Source organism: Haliotis rubra, unplaced genomic scaffold, assembly GCF_003918875.1.
Source record: "Haliotis rubra isolate DU_JTF1 unplaced genomic scaffold, ASM391887v1 Scf151, whole genome shotgun sequence".
Classification (NCBI taxonomy): Eukaryota; Metazoa; Mollusca; class Gastropoda; order Lepetellida; family Haliotidae; genus Haliotis; species Haliotis rubra.
Genome location: NW_025765459.1, coordinates 1,499,123 through 1,516,630, shown reverse-complemented (window position 1 = coordinate 1,516,630; position 17,508 = coordinate 1,499,123). Strand labels below are relative to the sequence as shown.

General features: G+C 40.8%; 1 protein-coding gene across 1 annotated transcript in view; it reads right to left on the bottom strand.

Moving 5' to 3' along the window:
• The window catches only part of LOC124270376, a 122,504-nt gene that overhangs the window by 14,591 nt on the left and 90,405 nt on the right, over nucleotides 1-17,508 (bottom strand). The window contains exon 4 of the mRNA XM_046705415.1: nucleotides 8,338-8,391. Within this exon, the coding sequence (XP_046561371.1) occupies nucleotides 8,338-8,391 (54 nt within the window). The remainder of the gene's footprint in view (nucleotides 1-8,337; nucleotides 8,392-17,508) is intronic.

The window sequence follows — 17,508 nt, the reverse complement described above, 5'->3', positions numbered from 1 at the left end:
GTATTTGTGACTAAATATGTTGCCTGTTTGAACCGGTTTCAGAAACAGATGAGTAGCTGTACAATTTTCAATACATAATCGACAAACGTCAGCAAAAACTCTGTGTTAACTGTTGCTGTTATTAAGGAGCGTTAGGGGAAGCGTCATGGTTAAAGCGTTCCCTCGACTCGCATTATATCCTCATCTGATTAGCAGCATGGGAACATAGAGTGAATATGGAAAGCGGTTATCACGATATAGCGAAGGAGAGTGCCCCGTGCTCATTCACTGAATCACTACCTTTGCTAATTTGAAACATAACCTTCTGTACATTACAATATTGACATTGCGACGTAATGAATTCCACAAATTAACGTATTTAGTAAAAAAGGCTATATTGCCATTTATGTTTTCGATTCCAGTGTGTCTGAATGGAGTGGGTGAGTATGGTTTTACTTGGTTTTTAGCAATATTCGAGCAATATCACGGCGCGGGAACACCAACAATGGGCTTCACACAATCTACACATGTGAGGAATCGAACCCGCGTCTTCAGCTTGACGAGCAGACGCTTTAATCACTAGTGTGTGTGTGTGTGTGTGTGTGTGTGAGTGTGTGTGTGTGTGAGAGAGAGAGAGAGAGAGAGAGAGAGAGAGAGAGAGAGAGAGAGAGAGAGAGAGAGAGAGAGAGAGAGAGACTTGGCCTTCAGCAACACATGCTTGCTGTAAGAGGCGAATAACAGGGTCGGGGGTCAAACTTACTACCTTTGGTGCACGTCTCCCTATTCCTGTTGCTTAGGTCGATGCTAATGATATGAATCACTGTATTGTCTGGTCGAGACTCGATTATTACCAGACCGCCGTCATAGAGCTGGGAAATTGCTGAGTGCGGCGTTAAACAACAACCAATCAAACAAAATGCTAACAACCGCGCAATGGGCACATGCCCTCCCCTATGAATTGACGTGACAAAATCATTTTGCGACGATGTCGTATTGGCCACAGTCGGTTTACCCACGTATATCTGCTTAAAACAGATATGGACGAAACTCCTGTGTGTCTCCCTCGTGCTGTAAAGCACACCATCAAGCATATTTCATGGCAAAACTTCAATGACAACTCTCACTTTCGTGTCCAGTACCTTTGTTATGAAGTATCAGTCATATCTAAGAAACCCGCCACATCATGAGAACTCTCGCGGGTCTAATGACTTGTTTTAAGTTGGAAGTACAACTGGTTTTAGCATAGACCCACTAAACACATTTCGCCTCTCATGAAACATTTCATTCCGTCTTCTTTGCAATGTTTCTATCTACAGAGACTCATAAAATGTATGACTGATCAGCTGGGGAATATTTTTATGTTTTCCCGTCTGGAAACCAATCATGTCATCACAATCCAATTGTTTTATTATTTAGAAAACTGCTTCAACTCAACGTCCATGCGTTATTCAATAGTCGCATACTTAAGCCTAAGTGACGAATCAGTCTCATGTACAAGAGTTGATGTCTCGGCAAGATTCAATACAATCTGAAGCCGCGTATGTGGCAGTCCAATAAAATTATTTACACCGTACGGATGTGGTGTTCGTTTACTGTGACAATGGATTTCACCTAATTGCACCAACGCCATTGTGTGATGGTTTCAATTCTCTTCAGCTTAAGTGCAAATCACTGTGCCAATTCCAACATGATCCCGTCAAATCTCCATAACGACCTTGATATCTTCCTTCAGACACGTGGGGCCTATTTGAATTTCTTCAGCCATGACCTTTGCGTCAAGGCCAGAATACAGGCATTGTGAAACATGTGCCCACTGTTTGTTTGTACAACGACTTTCTTGTAACAAGTGAGTAAAGGGCCCACCAGCATCAGAACAACGTCAAGGTGTTACATCCATCATCTTATTATTGGCAGTAATTCCTGAGTGAGTGATAACTGATTTTACACTGCTTTTAGCAATATTCCAGCAATATCAAACCCAGGTCTTTGGCGAGACGATCGAACACTTCGAAGCACAACCCTCCGACTCTGTTAATGTATAGGCGACCAAACTCTTTCCATGATCATATAAGACGAGCTTCACTCAACAATCCCCCCACCCCCCACCCCACCCAACGATATGCCATAATCGACACAGAGGAGCAAAACAACTTTTCTTCTCTGTTAACTTTTTCATATGTCTTATTTTCTAGTTCAGAATACCATACTTTACCTATATTATATTACAGAGGCATCTGTTCTTGAGCTTGGTCAGCATTCAAAATAACCCCATATACTTATTTTTATTATTATATTTTACAGATTAAGATCCAATGCAGCAGAGAGGGTTCGGGTGATCTTGGCACAGTCAGGCTGATAAGGCTCATCATCAGCTCAGGGCCCTTGCCCCCTCTACATGCAGCCCAGACAGCGAATGGGAATTCTCCTAGGAAACGCTGCCTAGTCGAACCCACCAACAACTTTCAGGAGAATATGTAGACTCCCCAACACTGCAGCCTTCTGCATTACCCAGAGTGTCAGAAGGGCTGTGCTCCCGGTGGAGAACCCGGGCACTCTCCTGATCTGCGCCAAGAGACCAGGAGGTACCAAACCAAGGGCACCGAGAACAATGGGGAGCCTGATGACGCCTTTCAAAGGCGAGGTCCGCATGCTAAGCCTGAATCTTGCCAATCACATTGCTGTCAAAACGGACAGAAATTCCAATAACGTAAATAAGTACATTGACTTTATCAAAAAGTACAAGATCAGGTTTGTTTGCTGGAATTCCTCTGAGGCTGTGTATGGGCCTATTCCACAGTAGTTTAAAAGCATCATTTTCTATGTTCAGGGTCGTACCATGGATGGACCTCGGAGTCAAAGCCACAGGCATGGCGAAGACGGTAGTGAAAGCAACGAGCCATGCCATCATGTCGTTTTAGATATGATGTTTGTGCCAAGTGAGGGAATCCACTGACAATATTATCAATATTATTATTGTGGGGCGGTAGGGTAACCTAGTAGTTAAAGCGTTCGCTCGTCACGCCAAAGGCCCAGGTTCGATTCCCCACGTAGATACAATGTGTGAAGCCTCCGCGCGTCCCGTGGTCTCCCCCGTTGGACGTGATACAGCTTGAATATGGCTAAAAGCGGCGTAAAACTAAACTCACTCACTCACTCACTATTATTATTGTCATTATGCTCTCAGATTACAATTAAATGCAGAAGAGAAAGGTTGGGTGATCCTTGCAATATTTCGTATTTTTTATTATTTTTAGTTATGTTGTTGTTCTTGTTGTTGGTGTTGTTGTTCGTATTCCTGATAACTTAAACCACTGGTGTTCTTGACGTCCATACAACCTTCGTTCTTCAGCAACCAGTTGCAGGAACCGTTTCCGTGAAACTGAACGAGCCACTGACTGATATATAGGACATGACAGAACGCATTCAACCTGAACTAATCTCAGTATAGATTAGTGTTTGTAAGAGAACGCTTTATATCGCTATGTCAGCGATATCGAATAAGATATAAATATCTTCTTTGAAGTGACAATTCAAAGGCTTCATTCAAAGAATGGAACTCATGATACATCCGTCCACGCACGTTATTGATTGTAAGGTTTTGATAGCTTTAATTATTACAGAACTCCAGCGTAATTGGTACCACGTTGGGTCGGCTGTATCCAGTTGACGGAAATGATATGCTCTGTTTCAATCTGCATAACGTATCGCTTGTCTCGGAAAGGAAAAAAATATGTGCCAAAAACAGCATTCCTTTACGTTGTGTTCTTAGAACAGACAGGCTTACAAGCTGCAATATCATGGGTCACGCATAGACGAGAAAAAATTTAAGTATGATTGTCATCTATTTTATCTCGAAGATAATCTCCTCGGTTTTAGCAGATACATAATTATTTTATAATATCGAGTTCTGATATTTTGATGTACTGCGAGAGAGAGAAAAAATTTAACTCCACGCACTGAACCAATAGGAATCGAACCAAGGTCTTTGGCGTGACGATCGAACAATTCCATAAACATGAAAGACCAGGATCGTTTATTTGTCCAAATAGATTCCATCGCGGACAAAAGGCGGAATATAATTTATGTAAATAGGTTAATGAAATTCTCAAAAATGGTCAGATCATAAATGCAGGTTATTCTTGAGATTAACTAATAAGGCATCGAATTGTTATTCTGTGTAATTAGAACACTGTCGACAGTTTCATCAACCCGTTAACATGGAAAGTACATACACTTACGGAAATATTTTTCTGCATTGGTAGGTGTTTTGATAGGAAAAAGCTGATTATGCATTTGTGATTCAGGTTATATTGTACAAATGTCATTGAAATTTCATATGAAAGTGTAGGTGTTCCAGTGCATTTTGACCTTATGTATTGAACCTGAAGATATGCTTGGAGGGAACTCATTCTTCGAGCTCGTTGTTTCTCTCCTATCATGACATCTTCTCGTATAATACATAAGGTCAAAGTGCACTAGTATGACGTTCCATATTCATTACGTACCCAAGACACAAACTGTTTTAATTTAACACTGAACGTAATTATTCACACTTCCGTTTTGAGTATCACTCCCCGCAAGGGACGTATCACACATGAGTTCGCATTCCTACGCCTGACATCACCAATCAAGTGCCAGGTTTTGCACAAAACGTAACAGAATAATATTTGACACAATACAACTTCCAAAACAACAGAAATCGGAGTGCAATACGGAATTCGTCTTGGCTTGCAATGTTGCACGGCTGTTGCGCTATTGTAAGAATAAATGGGTACACAATGAAGGATAACTTTTACAGACCCAAAGACCTCGAGTCAACGAATTTTCTTGTGCATGAACATGATTACCAGGTTAGATTAACCTGTCAGTTTTCTAGATTTGAAATACGGAAGGACATGACAAGATAATTAATAAACATAATAAACACAAATGCAAGTACGATAAGATCATTTGTACATGTCAAACCGACCAATGAAAAAGAAAAGAAGGTAAAAGAATGTGTCAAGAGCGTCAATGAACAGAGTGAAACATCGATAGCCATGGCAAGAACACAGATAGTCATGAAAGGAACATTGAATATCATGTCAAGATCACAGATCACCATGACAAGGACATGAGTGAACATGAAAAGAACATGACAGGAACACCAGTTAACATAACAAGTTCTTGAGGAGCATTTAACTGTAATTTCTGTTGGTCACGCATGAGTGGGTGAGTTTTACGTCGCCTTTAGTAATATTCCAGCAATATCACGGCGGGGACACCAGAAATGGGCTTCACACATTGTACCCATGTGGGGAATCGAACCCGAGTCTTTGGCGTGACGAGCGAACGCTTTAACCACTAGGCTACCCCCACCGTCCCTGGTCACGCACGAGCGTCTTTAACAAACAAATACACATTATGACAAAAGCATTTCCATAGAAATAAGACATCTGCATCTGATTCCATTGTACGAATCCGACTGTCGCATGTGTGTATGAATCACTGTCAGTCAGTGAACAGCACATCCTCACAATGTAACTAAGTTCCTGCGGGGGAACAAAGAACAGGAAACAAATGAAATATTAATCCACCGAGAACCCTCCCAATCTTGAATATAGAGAAAGGGGTTAAACATGCAAATGAAAAGCTATGGAAGTCTATTTTTACTTGATATATATCCCTCCCACACAGGATCGATAGCTGCATTATATATGCTATGAGAGAGATGTCCAGCGGAATAGTTTCCATAGATGGTCATCTTGCATGTTTGTGATCTTAGCTTGTCATTCGTGATTCACAATAGAAAGGTAGGTGCAAATGATGGTTAACATCTCTGCACCTGCTTAAGAGTGCAAGTGCACCCTGTACACAGTGCATCTGCTGTAAACGTTTCTTAATAGCACAGACAATAAATCAACGTCTGAGTGGTTGGCGCAATACCAGTAGTGATTTTGCCAGTGAGCCCGCCCTATGTTTTATAGGAACACTGGCGTCAGCAACAGAATTACGCTGACTCTGGTTCAGGAACAGTTTTTGAATGAGCGAGTAGAGTTGCGTCCCTTGTGTTTTAGACGTGTGAGTGAGTGAGTGGGTGAGTGAGTGAGTTTAGTTTTACGCAACCTTTAGCAATATTCCAGTAATATCATGGCGGGGGACACCTGAAATGAGCTTCACACATTGTACCCATCTTGGGAATCTAACCCGGGTCTTCGGCGTGGTGATGTGGTTCATAACACTTGTATTTATATCATTGTCATGTGCATTGATTTTCATGACACGTGCATTGATATCTTTGTCATGTGTATTGTGGTTCATAACACGTGCATTGATATCTTGTCATGTGTATTGTGGTTCATAACACGTGTATTTATATCCTTGTCATGTGCATTGATTTTTATGACACGTGCATTGATATCCTTGTCATATGTATTGTGGTTCATGACACGGGCATTGACGTGCCAGTCCTGTGCAGTCATTCTCTGTCTGGTTTAGTGATGTTCATATGATGTTCTCTTATCTTCACTGATTGTTACTATTGTTCTTCCCACACGATTCCATTCATAAAAAGTGAAGGGATGGAACCTACTCTGGAACAACCTATCAATCACTATGAGAGAAATCTGCTGTAAAAACTCTGTAAAAAAATCCCTAAAACTTATATGTTCTGAATCACATTATCCATCTCATAGTCTTTCAGACTTATACAAATAGCAAATACTTTTTGGAAACAGGCGCTACATAAATTCATTACCATCATCATTATATCAGACTGTACTCATAACAGAAAGTCCGAAATGTCGCAGGTCTAAGATGATTACCACATCAAATAACATATACTGATGACAAACAGAAATTATCGAGGTGAATCATGGATTCGAACCCACGATCCTGCTCCGTACATGCCAAAGGGACGCAACTCTCCACGAGCTGCAACGCGTTGAATATCCATACTCACGTATGCAGAGGCTCTCCTTGACGAATATGAGTACTATAGCAAGCATTCCACTCATTATAACGTAAGAGCAGACATAAAAAAGGGGAGTTGATTGTTCAGCGTCGTAACATCCATGATCCCGATGCCCATACTTTCCCTCCCTGGTTTACCTGACCCAAATGCCATAATATACATTCCGTTGTATATTTCCTCACCTACTCAGTTACTTGGACCTCCTGCCATAAAGGTGGTCAGGCTCGCTGACTTGGTTGACACATGTCATCGAATCCCAGTTGCGTAGATCGATGCTCATGCTATTGATCACTGGATTGTCTGGTCCAGACTCGATTATTTACAAACCGCCGCCATATAGCTGGATTATTACTGAGTGCGGCTTAAAGCTACACTCACTCACCCCTTCCACGAAACGATCTGAGCGCTACCGTAATACCATAAAATGTCCATTACCATTGAGGTAAACCCTTTGTGATTGCTTCATGAAACGGGGTTGAAGTGCCTTCCCGATAGCCTGGACAGTGTCTTCAATAATCATTAGTTCAATAAAACAATCCTTTAAAAGAGAAGACCAGTCCTATCATCATCGACCGTCACACATCCATGATAGCCACAATGGCTGATGTCACCATTCCACTTGAATGCATGTATTTGTACACAAACCACACACGCTAAACCAGACATTTGTTTTTGACAGCTTTCGAGAATACTTTCCCCAGTTTACCATTGTTAAACGCTATTAAACACTTTCACGTGAACGACATCAGCAACGTTAGATCGGGTCTCCAACGTGTTAATTAGTTTTCAGGGAAAACGCCGTGTATTCGATCGATTCACAATACCAGTTGTTGCTTTTTCAAATAAATCCATTGGAATATGCAAATTGTTAAATGTCACTTCCATGACAATTTCTCTTCGCCCGAGAGGCACTAGCAAAAGAATTCTCCAAGACAAAGCTCAAAATCAATCTATTCCCATTATATTTTGATTAGAACTATTTTGTTATAAAGGATTAAAAAATAATGGCATCGCAAGACGTGCGCTGCCTACAAGTGCATCTATTTACAATCAGTAACACCAAACCCGATCAGAACTATGCCTTCACGGGGGTTTTCCATTATAAATGAGTGAGTGAGTATGTTTTTACGCCGCTTTGAACAATATTCCAGCAATATCTCGGCCGGGGACACCAGAAATGGGCTTGCCACATTGTACCTATGTGGGGAATCGAACCCGGGTCTTCGGCGTGACGAGCGGACACATATCATGAGCGTGAGATTTCATTTTATATATCACTCGACCTAAGCGTAAACTGCATACATTTAATTTTGTTTGTGTTGCATGACAAACAACTAGTAAAATCACAACATATTAACTAGTGTGAACGTTATTAAACAGAAATAAAAGCTAACGTAAAAACTCACCTCTATTTTTCTTTTTACAAAGTGTGAACCCGCGCATAGTATTTTTAAGGAAACCTGCAATGAAGGAAACATCATTAAAACCAAGCAACATTATTAGAACATTTTGGTGAATGCATTTAGGATGTTTGTATCCATTGTCTCAACAGAACATAAACAATTTACTACTGTTATAACGAACTCAAAGGGAGCAGTTTTAGGCCGATAAAAACTCAGTTATATGTACTTCGACTAAAGTGAGTATCTTTTAGACTGGACGACAACAGTTCAATATCCGTCAGCTCGCTATTAGTGGTTTCGTTACAAACGCAGTTATATGTTAAGGACTGGGCCGACTTGTACAAAACGGCCGTTGCGCTACAATGGAATGATCGAGTGAGTAAGTGAGTATGGTTTTACGCCGCTCTTCCAGCAATATCACAGTGGGGAACACCAGAAATGGGCTTCACACATTGTATCCATGTCGGGAGTCGAACCCGGGTCTTCGGCGTGACAGGTGAACGTATTAATCACTAGGCTACACTCTCTCTTGACAGTAAATAGTGGCAAGATATACATTTTCATCGGCCTTTATTATTGTGTACATATACAATCTACCAGTCGTTAACAAGGAATCTCGAAACAAAAATATAATGTAATTTGAATAATTAAACGAAAATAGACACATACCTTTACTGGCATTCAAGACGTGTGCTTCTTGTCCGAATTACTCAGTTTCTGGACTAATTTCTAGCATAGACTTAAGATGGTCTTGGCGCTAAGATTGGTTTGTGCAAGTGGGCCCAGGTCACAAAGGTAAGGTGAAATGAAACGAAATGGGGGTTTAAGGCCTCCACAAAGACTAACGAACATGCATGGCGTCGACTGCATGTATTGTCCTTAGTCCGGAGTATATCAGGTTTTATAGTACTTGCTCACAGAGATACAATGTCCTGGTTTACGATGGACACCCCATTTAGACACTGAGAACCTGACAACTCTTGTGCTATCCTATAATTGTCGAGCGCCAGGCAGGGTAAAAACAAGTACCATCTTTTAAAGTCTCCCGTTATGACGCGGTCGGGGAATACCCTATCCTTCCGCTTTGAGCGGTGGGGTAGCCTCGTGGTTAAAGAGTTCACTCGTCAAGTCGTAGACTGGTTCAATATCCCTCTAGGTACAAAGTGTGCAGCCTGTTTCTTGTGTCCCCACGAAGTGATATTGGCGGAATATTGCTAAAACAGGTTAAAACCGGTCAAACGCTCCATCAAAACACCACTCAGGTTCATGATGGATTATTTAGCGCGCAATGTTAACAATAATCATGCATTTGCATACAGATCATGCCAATGACATCATTTCAAAACATCCCCATTAGCGCATGACAGTTGTCCTCAGGCTGATTGAAGTTAATTGTTATCGGTAATTTAATCTTCGGATGCAATGACGTCTGAAGGCTCTTGTGTTATTTTTAGTTCATTTGAATTAGTGTAATCGGATGTACTGAACTGATGTTGACGTTCTCATGGGGTCGTCTACACCTGTAAATGGGTCATCATTATCAACTCTTAAATTACGCTAACTTTTATGCACCATGTCTAGAATTTTCAGTAAATCGTATAGAAAATGAATCTGTTAATGTATTTTCAAGAAGTATACGATTCACGAAAAATAAATTAATTAATAAATCATAAAAATAATTTTCTCATCATCATCAACTTCAAGGTTAACATCCTCCACCATTTCCTCATCATCAACACCAACATCGTCCTCATCAACATCTATCCATATTTCTCATACATGTACGCCCATAATCATAAACATCAATACCAATATCCTCCTCATCGACGTCAACATCAACGTCAACATCAACGTCAACATTAACATCTTATTCCTCCTCATCATCATCACCAACATCATCAACATCAACGTCAACATCAACCTCAAAATTAACATCTTATTCCTCCTTATCATCATCACCAACATAATCACCATCAACGTCAACATTAACATCTTATTCCTCCTCATCATCATCACCAACATCATCACCATCAATGTCAACATCAACGTCAACATTAACATCTTATTCCTCCTCCTTATCATCACCAACATCATCACCATCAACGTCAACATCAACGTCAACATTAACATCATTTTCCTCCTCATCATCATCATCATCACCAACATCATCACCATCAACGTCAACATCAGCGTCAACATTAACATCTTATTCCTCCTCCTCATCATCACCAACATCATTACCATCAACGTCAACATCAACACCAACATCGTCATCCTCATCATCTATATATATTTCTCATGCATGTATGCCCACCATCGCAATAGTTTAACTGTGACCTTCCCGTGTGCTTGTATCTTTAATGTATACAACATCTAGCCTCCAATTCCAATGTCACCTAGGGCCTTGATATGGTAATACCAGCACCGTTTGTGTGCGCATGGTCTTTATTCCATAGTATTGATTGATGTGGCGTCATCAAGAGTTGAAACGGAAATGTCGACCTTAAGAACCAGATACCTTCAGGAAGTCCCTCGAGAACGTTCAAGATAAAGTTCCGATATAGAGGAAAACTATGACGGGATTGGCCTTTATGTGTATTTTTTGAAAGGCACAAGTGTGTTGAGAAATTAGTTTCAGCTGATCGCATTTGCTGATAAAAAAACGGACTTTTTCTCCCGGAGTAGAAAGATTTTGATGTCTCAAAGTAGAGTATTCTTGACATGAAATGCATTCATCTGTTCATATGCACGTTCCATTGATGTTCCGTGTAAATACGGAGTTCTCTTCCCTTTGACGGCATTAGTGCACTCCGGTCGAGAAGGGCAGCCCAACACCAACAACATTTCTTACACTAAATAAAATCGAGAGGAATGAATTTCAATCTTTGCATTTGCAGGTGCAAGCTATTCGTAAAACTGATTGGTCAGCTGAAGCAAAATAACACCAGAACAATACCATGCCAATGTCACTTATTGCTCATAACGAACCACGATGAGAACATTCACTACCAAGTGATACCTTACTGACTGACTGAGTTTGGTTTTACGCCGCTTTTAGCGATATTCCAGCAATATCACGGCGGGGGGACACCAGAAATGGGCTTCACACATTGTACCCATGTGGGGATTCGAACCCCGGCCTTCGGCGTGACGAACCAACGCTATAACCACTAGACTACCCCACCGCCCCAAGTGATACCTTAATCTTTTCAATTATTTTTTGTTTGCTTTGTTAATCACAAAAGGTCTTCTCTGAAAATTTGGACGATGGAAATCTGCAGTATTGGTATAAGGTTGAATCCCGTTAGACTCTACCTTCCTTCATCTAAATTTACAGTCTAACTGGTCACCCGAGCAAATAGATATTTAATATATTGGCAGTGAAAAATGATTTGGTTTCTAAAATAAAAAATCAGTCATTTTAAACTTTGTTTTATTATTAAAGCTAAATCTTTTAAATTTCAGATTTAAATATTTATCTAACAAATGGTCGATAAGCAATAGTTGTGAATCGTTAATACGAACACTTATACAGGCAACGGCGTTATCAACAACAGCTTTATCCATTGAGCATGGTGCAGAAAGATACATCCAGGGTCTTCACTTATTAGTTCGCGATGGATATTCCGCGCGTCTTCTTTGATATTATTTATGTAATACACAGCTATGATGTGACTGGCTTCGCCGCTGATTGATAAGGAGTTATAATCTATAAGCAGAGAAATGGGGAGAGGTTCGACAGAAACGAATTTCCAAAGAACATTAAGAAAGTAGGAAATGGCGAACCATCATGTATATATGACGTCAATACGGCTGATCAATATGTTTCTTGCACGGTCCTTAACCAAAGCATCACACAGGATGAAGGATCCTTAAAAGCTTGCAACACTGTGCCAACGGCATTGAGAAATATCTGCAAAACGTGCAGTCTGTTATCTTGGGCGTGATTGCAAGATGCCATTAATTGCTATAAGATGGCCAGTGGATTCATTTCCCAGTTGTGTATATACTGAACTCCGTACATGGGGATCCCGTTAGAGCCAGAATCCTATTTACTTCCTTACGGATTGGCACACATTTGATACACATGTATTTAAATGTTGATTCTTTTATGACTTTTTTAATTGCACGATAATGATTGGCAAACGTCGCATTTATCTGGAGGAAATAAAGACATTCACTCACTCACCCATTCACTCACTCACTCACTCGAGGATTGATATCATTAGTCAAAATTCTTAATCCACTAGATTTCGGCCAAAGCCCTATTTCATTGATTCTATATCTAATAGAACCAAAAATAAAAGGTTTTTATACATTTACAGAAAAACTTAATTAATATCACTCGAGTGTTTAATTTCACGTTAATGATGTTAGGAGAAACTTCGGAAACTTTATCTGAAGGTAATCATTCGTTCATTCATTCATAAACGCACGTACGCACGCAGTCATTCATTCGAGGATATTACTCCGTACCTAAATCCCTAAATTCAATGATCAACCATAATATTTAATATACCAAAAGAACATTTACAGAAAGTAATCAAGACAAATCTCGGGAATTTTCCAAAACTGTCATGATTTCTTATTCTTTAACACAACCCTGCACAATACAAGTTTAGTTACGTCAAATCGTTTGATCTTTCAAATTAGTATACCACTATCCTAAACAACAAAATGTAAAGGAAGAGATATTAATACCTTGATCCATCGGACTGTTTATAACAAAAACGTAGTGGCCATATCTATCATAACATCTTTATCTACAAACCCGTGAAGGTCCGGGTTAGATTATATCTTCCGTAAGCCATGTTTGTCGTAAGAGGCGACTAACGGGATTGGGTGGTCAGGCTCGCTGACTTGGTTGACACAATTGATCCCAATTGCGTAGATAGATGCTCATGATGTTGATCACTGGATTGTCCGGTCCAGACTCGATTATTTACAGACCGCCATCACCGCCACTTATGATAGTCCTTGAGTATTAGCGCCAATGTATTTTAACGCGCGGCGTAAAACTAAATCGTAATCGTCACTCACGACTCTGATTTATCTTTGCAACATTTCGTGGCGTTCAGGGCTAGTGGCCGGGAATTCTAAACCAATTATCACCTGCGTCAAGGGGCGCTAATAGACAACAGACATATTTTATGGGACCTGTGAATCTATAGTCGAACTTCATATGCGTGTGTGTGTGTGTGTAAGTGACTGTTGTGTGTGGTGTTCATTGTTACAGTCAGAAGAGTTGAAATGGTGGCCTAACTTTGGTTGCTTGGGATCTGTAGCCTGATAAATAAATATTGTGTTGTTGATTTTAGCGTTTTAAAATTATCTCAAACTAGTTCTAACAATAATTTTGTAATCTGTGGTCCTGTGATGGCAGCATTTTAAAAGTATGAATATGGCGCGGCGTAAAACAAACTAATTCACTCACTATCTGCATTCAAAAAAGTACGAAAGACAATGTTAGGGACCGTTCAAATATATGGCTACCACACTGTGGAGCTCAGCAATTTTGTACATAAAAATATGTTTCAAATATATACCCACCTCCAGCCATAAATTATGATTAGTCCCTTATCTCAAGACTATTTGGAAAACAACCTTGAAACGCTGAAAGATGAGGATAGGAATTCCTGGGAAGGCATAGGCATGCCTTTGGGTACTTCTCGTCTTGCTAATCTGTGAGGTGACGTGAAATTGGGTTTAACGTCCTGCTTGAGAATATTTCGCTCATATGACGACGTGCATGCGTGTGTATGTGTATGTGCGGCTGCTTATACAAGCCCAGACTTAAGCTGGTTTTATAGTGCTAGCCCACTGAGATACCATGCATGAAGCATGAATACCCCACTCAGACACATTATACTGACTCCGAGCCGACCAGTCCTTGATGTACCTATTAATGCCGAGCGCCACGCAGGGACGAACAAGTACCATATGTTAACGTCTTTTGGTATGACGCGGTAGGGATCGAACCCGCGACCTTCCGCTCTCCGGGCGGACGCTCAAACCACTATACCATGGAGGCGGTCTGCTAATCTGTGCCTTTATGAATACGATAGTTGTGGATTACAAAAACCAAGGGATAAGTCCAAGAATTTGAACTTAAGCTTCAGGTATATCTATGATCTGATCATCATGTTCCTTATATCGCCAGAACCAGACAGAGGTTACAGACCAATGAAACCTCTTCTGTCGTATTTAGATCTATACATAACGATCAAGAGTGACGGAGATTACGTCTCAGCTCAAGAAGACAAGTGTGATGATTACCTTTCCAATACACGTTCACCTGTCAAGCAATATTCCAGCTATAATTCACCTTTGTTGTAAGAATTCCCAATTTGGAAGAGTAGAATATGATCATTCCATATTCAAAAGGCGTCATATGACTTTAGTTCAACAGTTGTTCAATCAGAGTTACAACACTCCAGAATCCTTCTGATAGTGAATCATGAACCAACGTTTGTGACGTTGTCGGTAGAAGACGGAGGACCTTTGACCCACTGTTATGGAATCATATATTATTGTAAAAGAACGCATTCGCGAGAACTGAAGATACAACACCAACTCCAAAGTTTGAAATATCCATGACATCATCTGGTCAGGAACTGAGGTTCACGAACACATCTTACAATATTGAACGTTACGCAAATAAAGAACCACCGAAGGTCAAGGTCAGATAACCTTGTCCTTCCATGACATTCCTCCGCGTTGGGATCGAGGTAAATCAGATTACACGGGACACAAGAGAAGGTAAATATTGATGCGATCACATGAGATTGAAGAAGCGTCTGTCAGAGAGCGACACTGGATTGTGGACGAATTCAGCAGGTTACCACGAGCGTGCAGCGAAATCAAATTTCCGTCCTTAGGTAATCTGAAATCTATTGAAAGATCCTTCCTGTGACGGATCTGTACTCACTGACATGAATAGCTGAAACGCGCTTGTCAGTATCGTCTATGGTATGGGAAGGATAACAAATATGCGTGGTGACGTGTGTGAGTGAGTGACAAAAGACAATCATTAGTGATCATAATGTTGGTTATGTGCGTACGAAATATGAAATATACTCATGCCAATAATGGTTGTCACCCCCTTCAATTTTTGTTATTGAAGAGGTTGGTGTGGGGTGTGGGTGTGGGGTGGGTGTGGGGTTGAGGAGGGGAGGGGAGCTTGGTGACAACCATTATTGGCATGAGAATATATTAGCTCAGTTTAGATCATGAACATCATTATTTGGCCTTCGAGTTTCATGAATGTACGTTTTGATTCAATGTCTAATTTGTTTCAATTATTGGCAAGGGGTTGCACCATAAGTCAGAAATGAATAATACTTTTTAAGCTGAAATTTCTTTAAATCTGCAAACAAATTTAATAGCTATGAGCTACAGGTGAATAATTTGAGACTACGGTTTAGTATGGAAATTTACACTTGAGAAGGTCAACGTAGAGCGAACCGAACATATATTCCATTGCCTGTAAAAGCTAAACAGCAGAGAATATCATATGAGTGGATCACTGAAAACCTTGACAACACCCGGTGTTCGCGAAGATGGTCATCATGGTATGCATATCCTGCTTTGTCGGTAGCACCGCCGTTCAAACAATTTGAATTAAAAAAGTATTTGTTGCATGTCGCCACACAGCAGAAACTCTAACGCTGATAACTAATGCTTCACCCTGCCAGTCTACCGTTGTCAATCAGGGGCGTAGGAACGGTTTTCAGAGTGGAGGGCTAATTTATGAAAAGTATTGAAAATCTAAATGAAATTGTAGTTATGGTAAGGTCTTGAAAAAGGTGTGTGTGTGTGTGTGGGGGGGGTTGTTTAAGCCCCCTCAAGCCCCCCCTGTTCGTACGCCCCTGTAATTTATGCCCATGTCAGCAATAACATCACCCAAATACGATGCAACGTGAGTGTGGGCAATGTCCCTACTGAAAAGATCCGTGAAGATCCGGGTTAGAATTGATTCAGTAACCCATGCTTGTCGTAGGCGACTGACGGGATCGGGTGGTCAGGCTCTCTGACTTGGTTGACACATGTCATCGTATCCCAATTGTGCAGATCAATGCCCATGCTGTTGATCACTGGATTGTCTGGCCCAGACTCGATTATTTACAGACCGCCGCCATATAGCTGGAATATTGCTGAGTGTGGCGTAAAACAAAACACACTCACTCACTCACTCACTCTCCTACTATCAAAGAGGTAGGGGAGTGAGTTGATTAAACACCACAGTGAACAGTTATATGTCGTGACATTTATCAATTGGGTGAAACCCGATGATGTTAGGATGTACACAAACCAAAAAAACATTTACTTAGGGCAACTTTTCGGTTCGAACACATTATAAGCGAATCCTGGCACGAACATTCTTTGATAACTCATTGCAGCTAAAATGTTTGTTTAGTAGTGTTGGACTTTGTAATATCATTGACAAGTGTGATTCGAACCAACGTATTTGCTTACGTCGAGAAGGCTTGTTTGCTGTTATTTATGGAATCCTTAAAAGAACATTCTCGAATTGTTTCCTTGTCACAATGTCCCCTTTGGGATTCCGTAATCACTGGTATTACCAAGGTATTCCACTTTGAAATCTTATGTAAGTTTGGCTGTATCCCAATGACAACCAAACCGGACAGGCAAAGCATTTTATTCTTTTGACAAATGTCAATTTGAAGTCAAACTAGTACTCGTTTCCAGACAGTCACAACTACAAACAGGCCGTGAAACGAACAAACCACGGAGACTTGTAATTGCCTCTGCAAAGTAGATCAGCTCAACAAGGTTAACAGGCCTCAATTCATGGAGCGGGGTTAAACTAATCACAATGCGATTGTCACCTCGCTTATCTGCCCTTGACTATACATTCAAATCACGTCGTGACTTCAATTCTGTCCCAATGACATCCGCCAAGACTCTTTATTGCCGCTAGGAGGCGCTCGTTGTTGTCTCGGCAGTCATTGTACTGGTCGTATCACCCTGCTTTGCTTAAATGTCGAGCAATCGATCTAAAATGCGCGCAGTCAAGCTAAACATTGAATGGGTCAGTATAGGGCACCGGTGACAGATCTCCCGGTGGTCTGGACAATTCCAGCAAATTTCCAGGTGGCATGGTAACCACCAGTGCTCTGACAATTCGACAACCGTTATGAATATGAACTATCA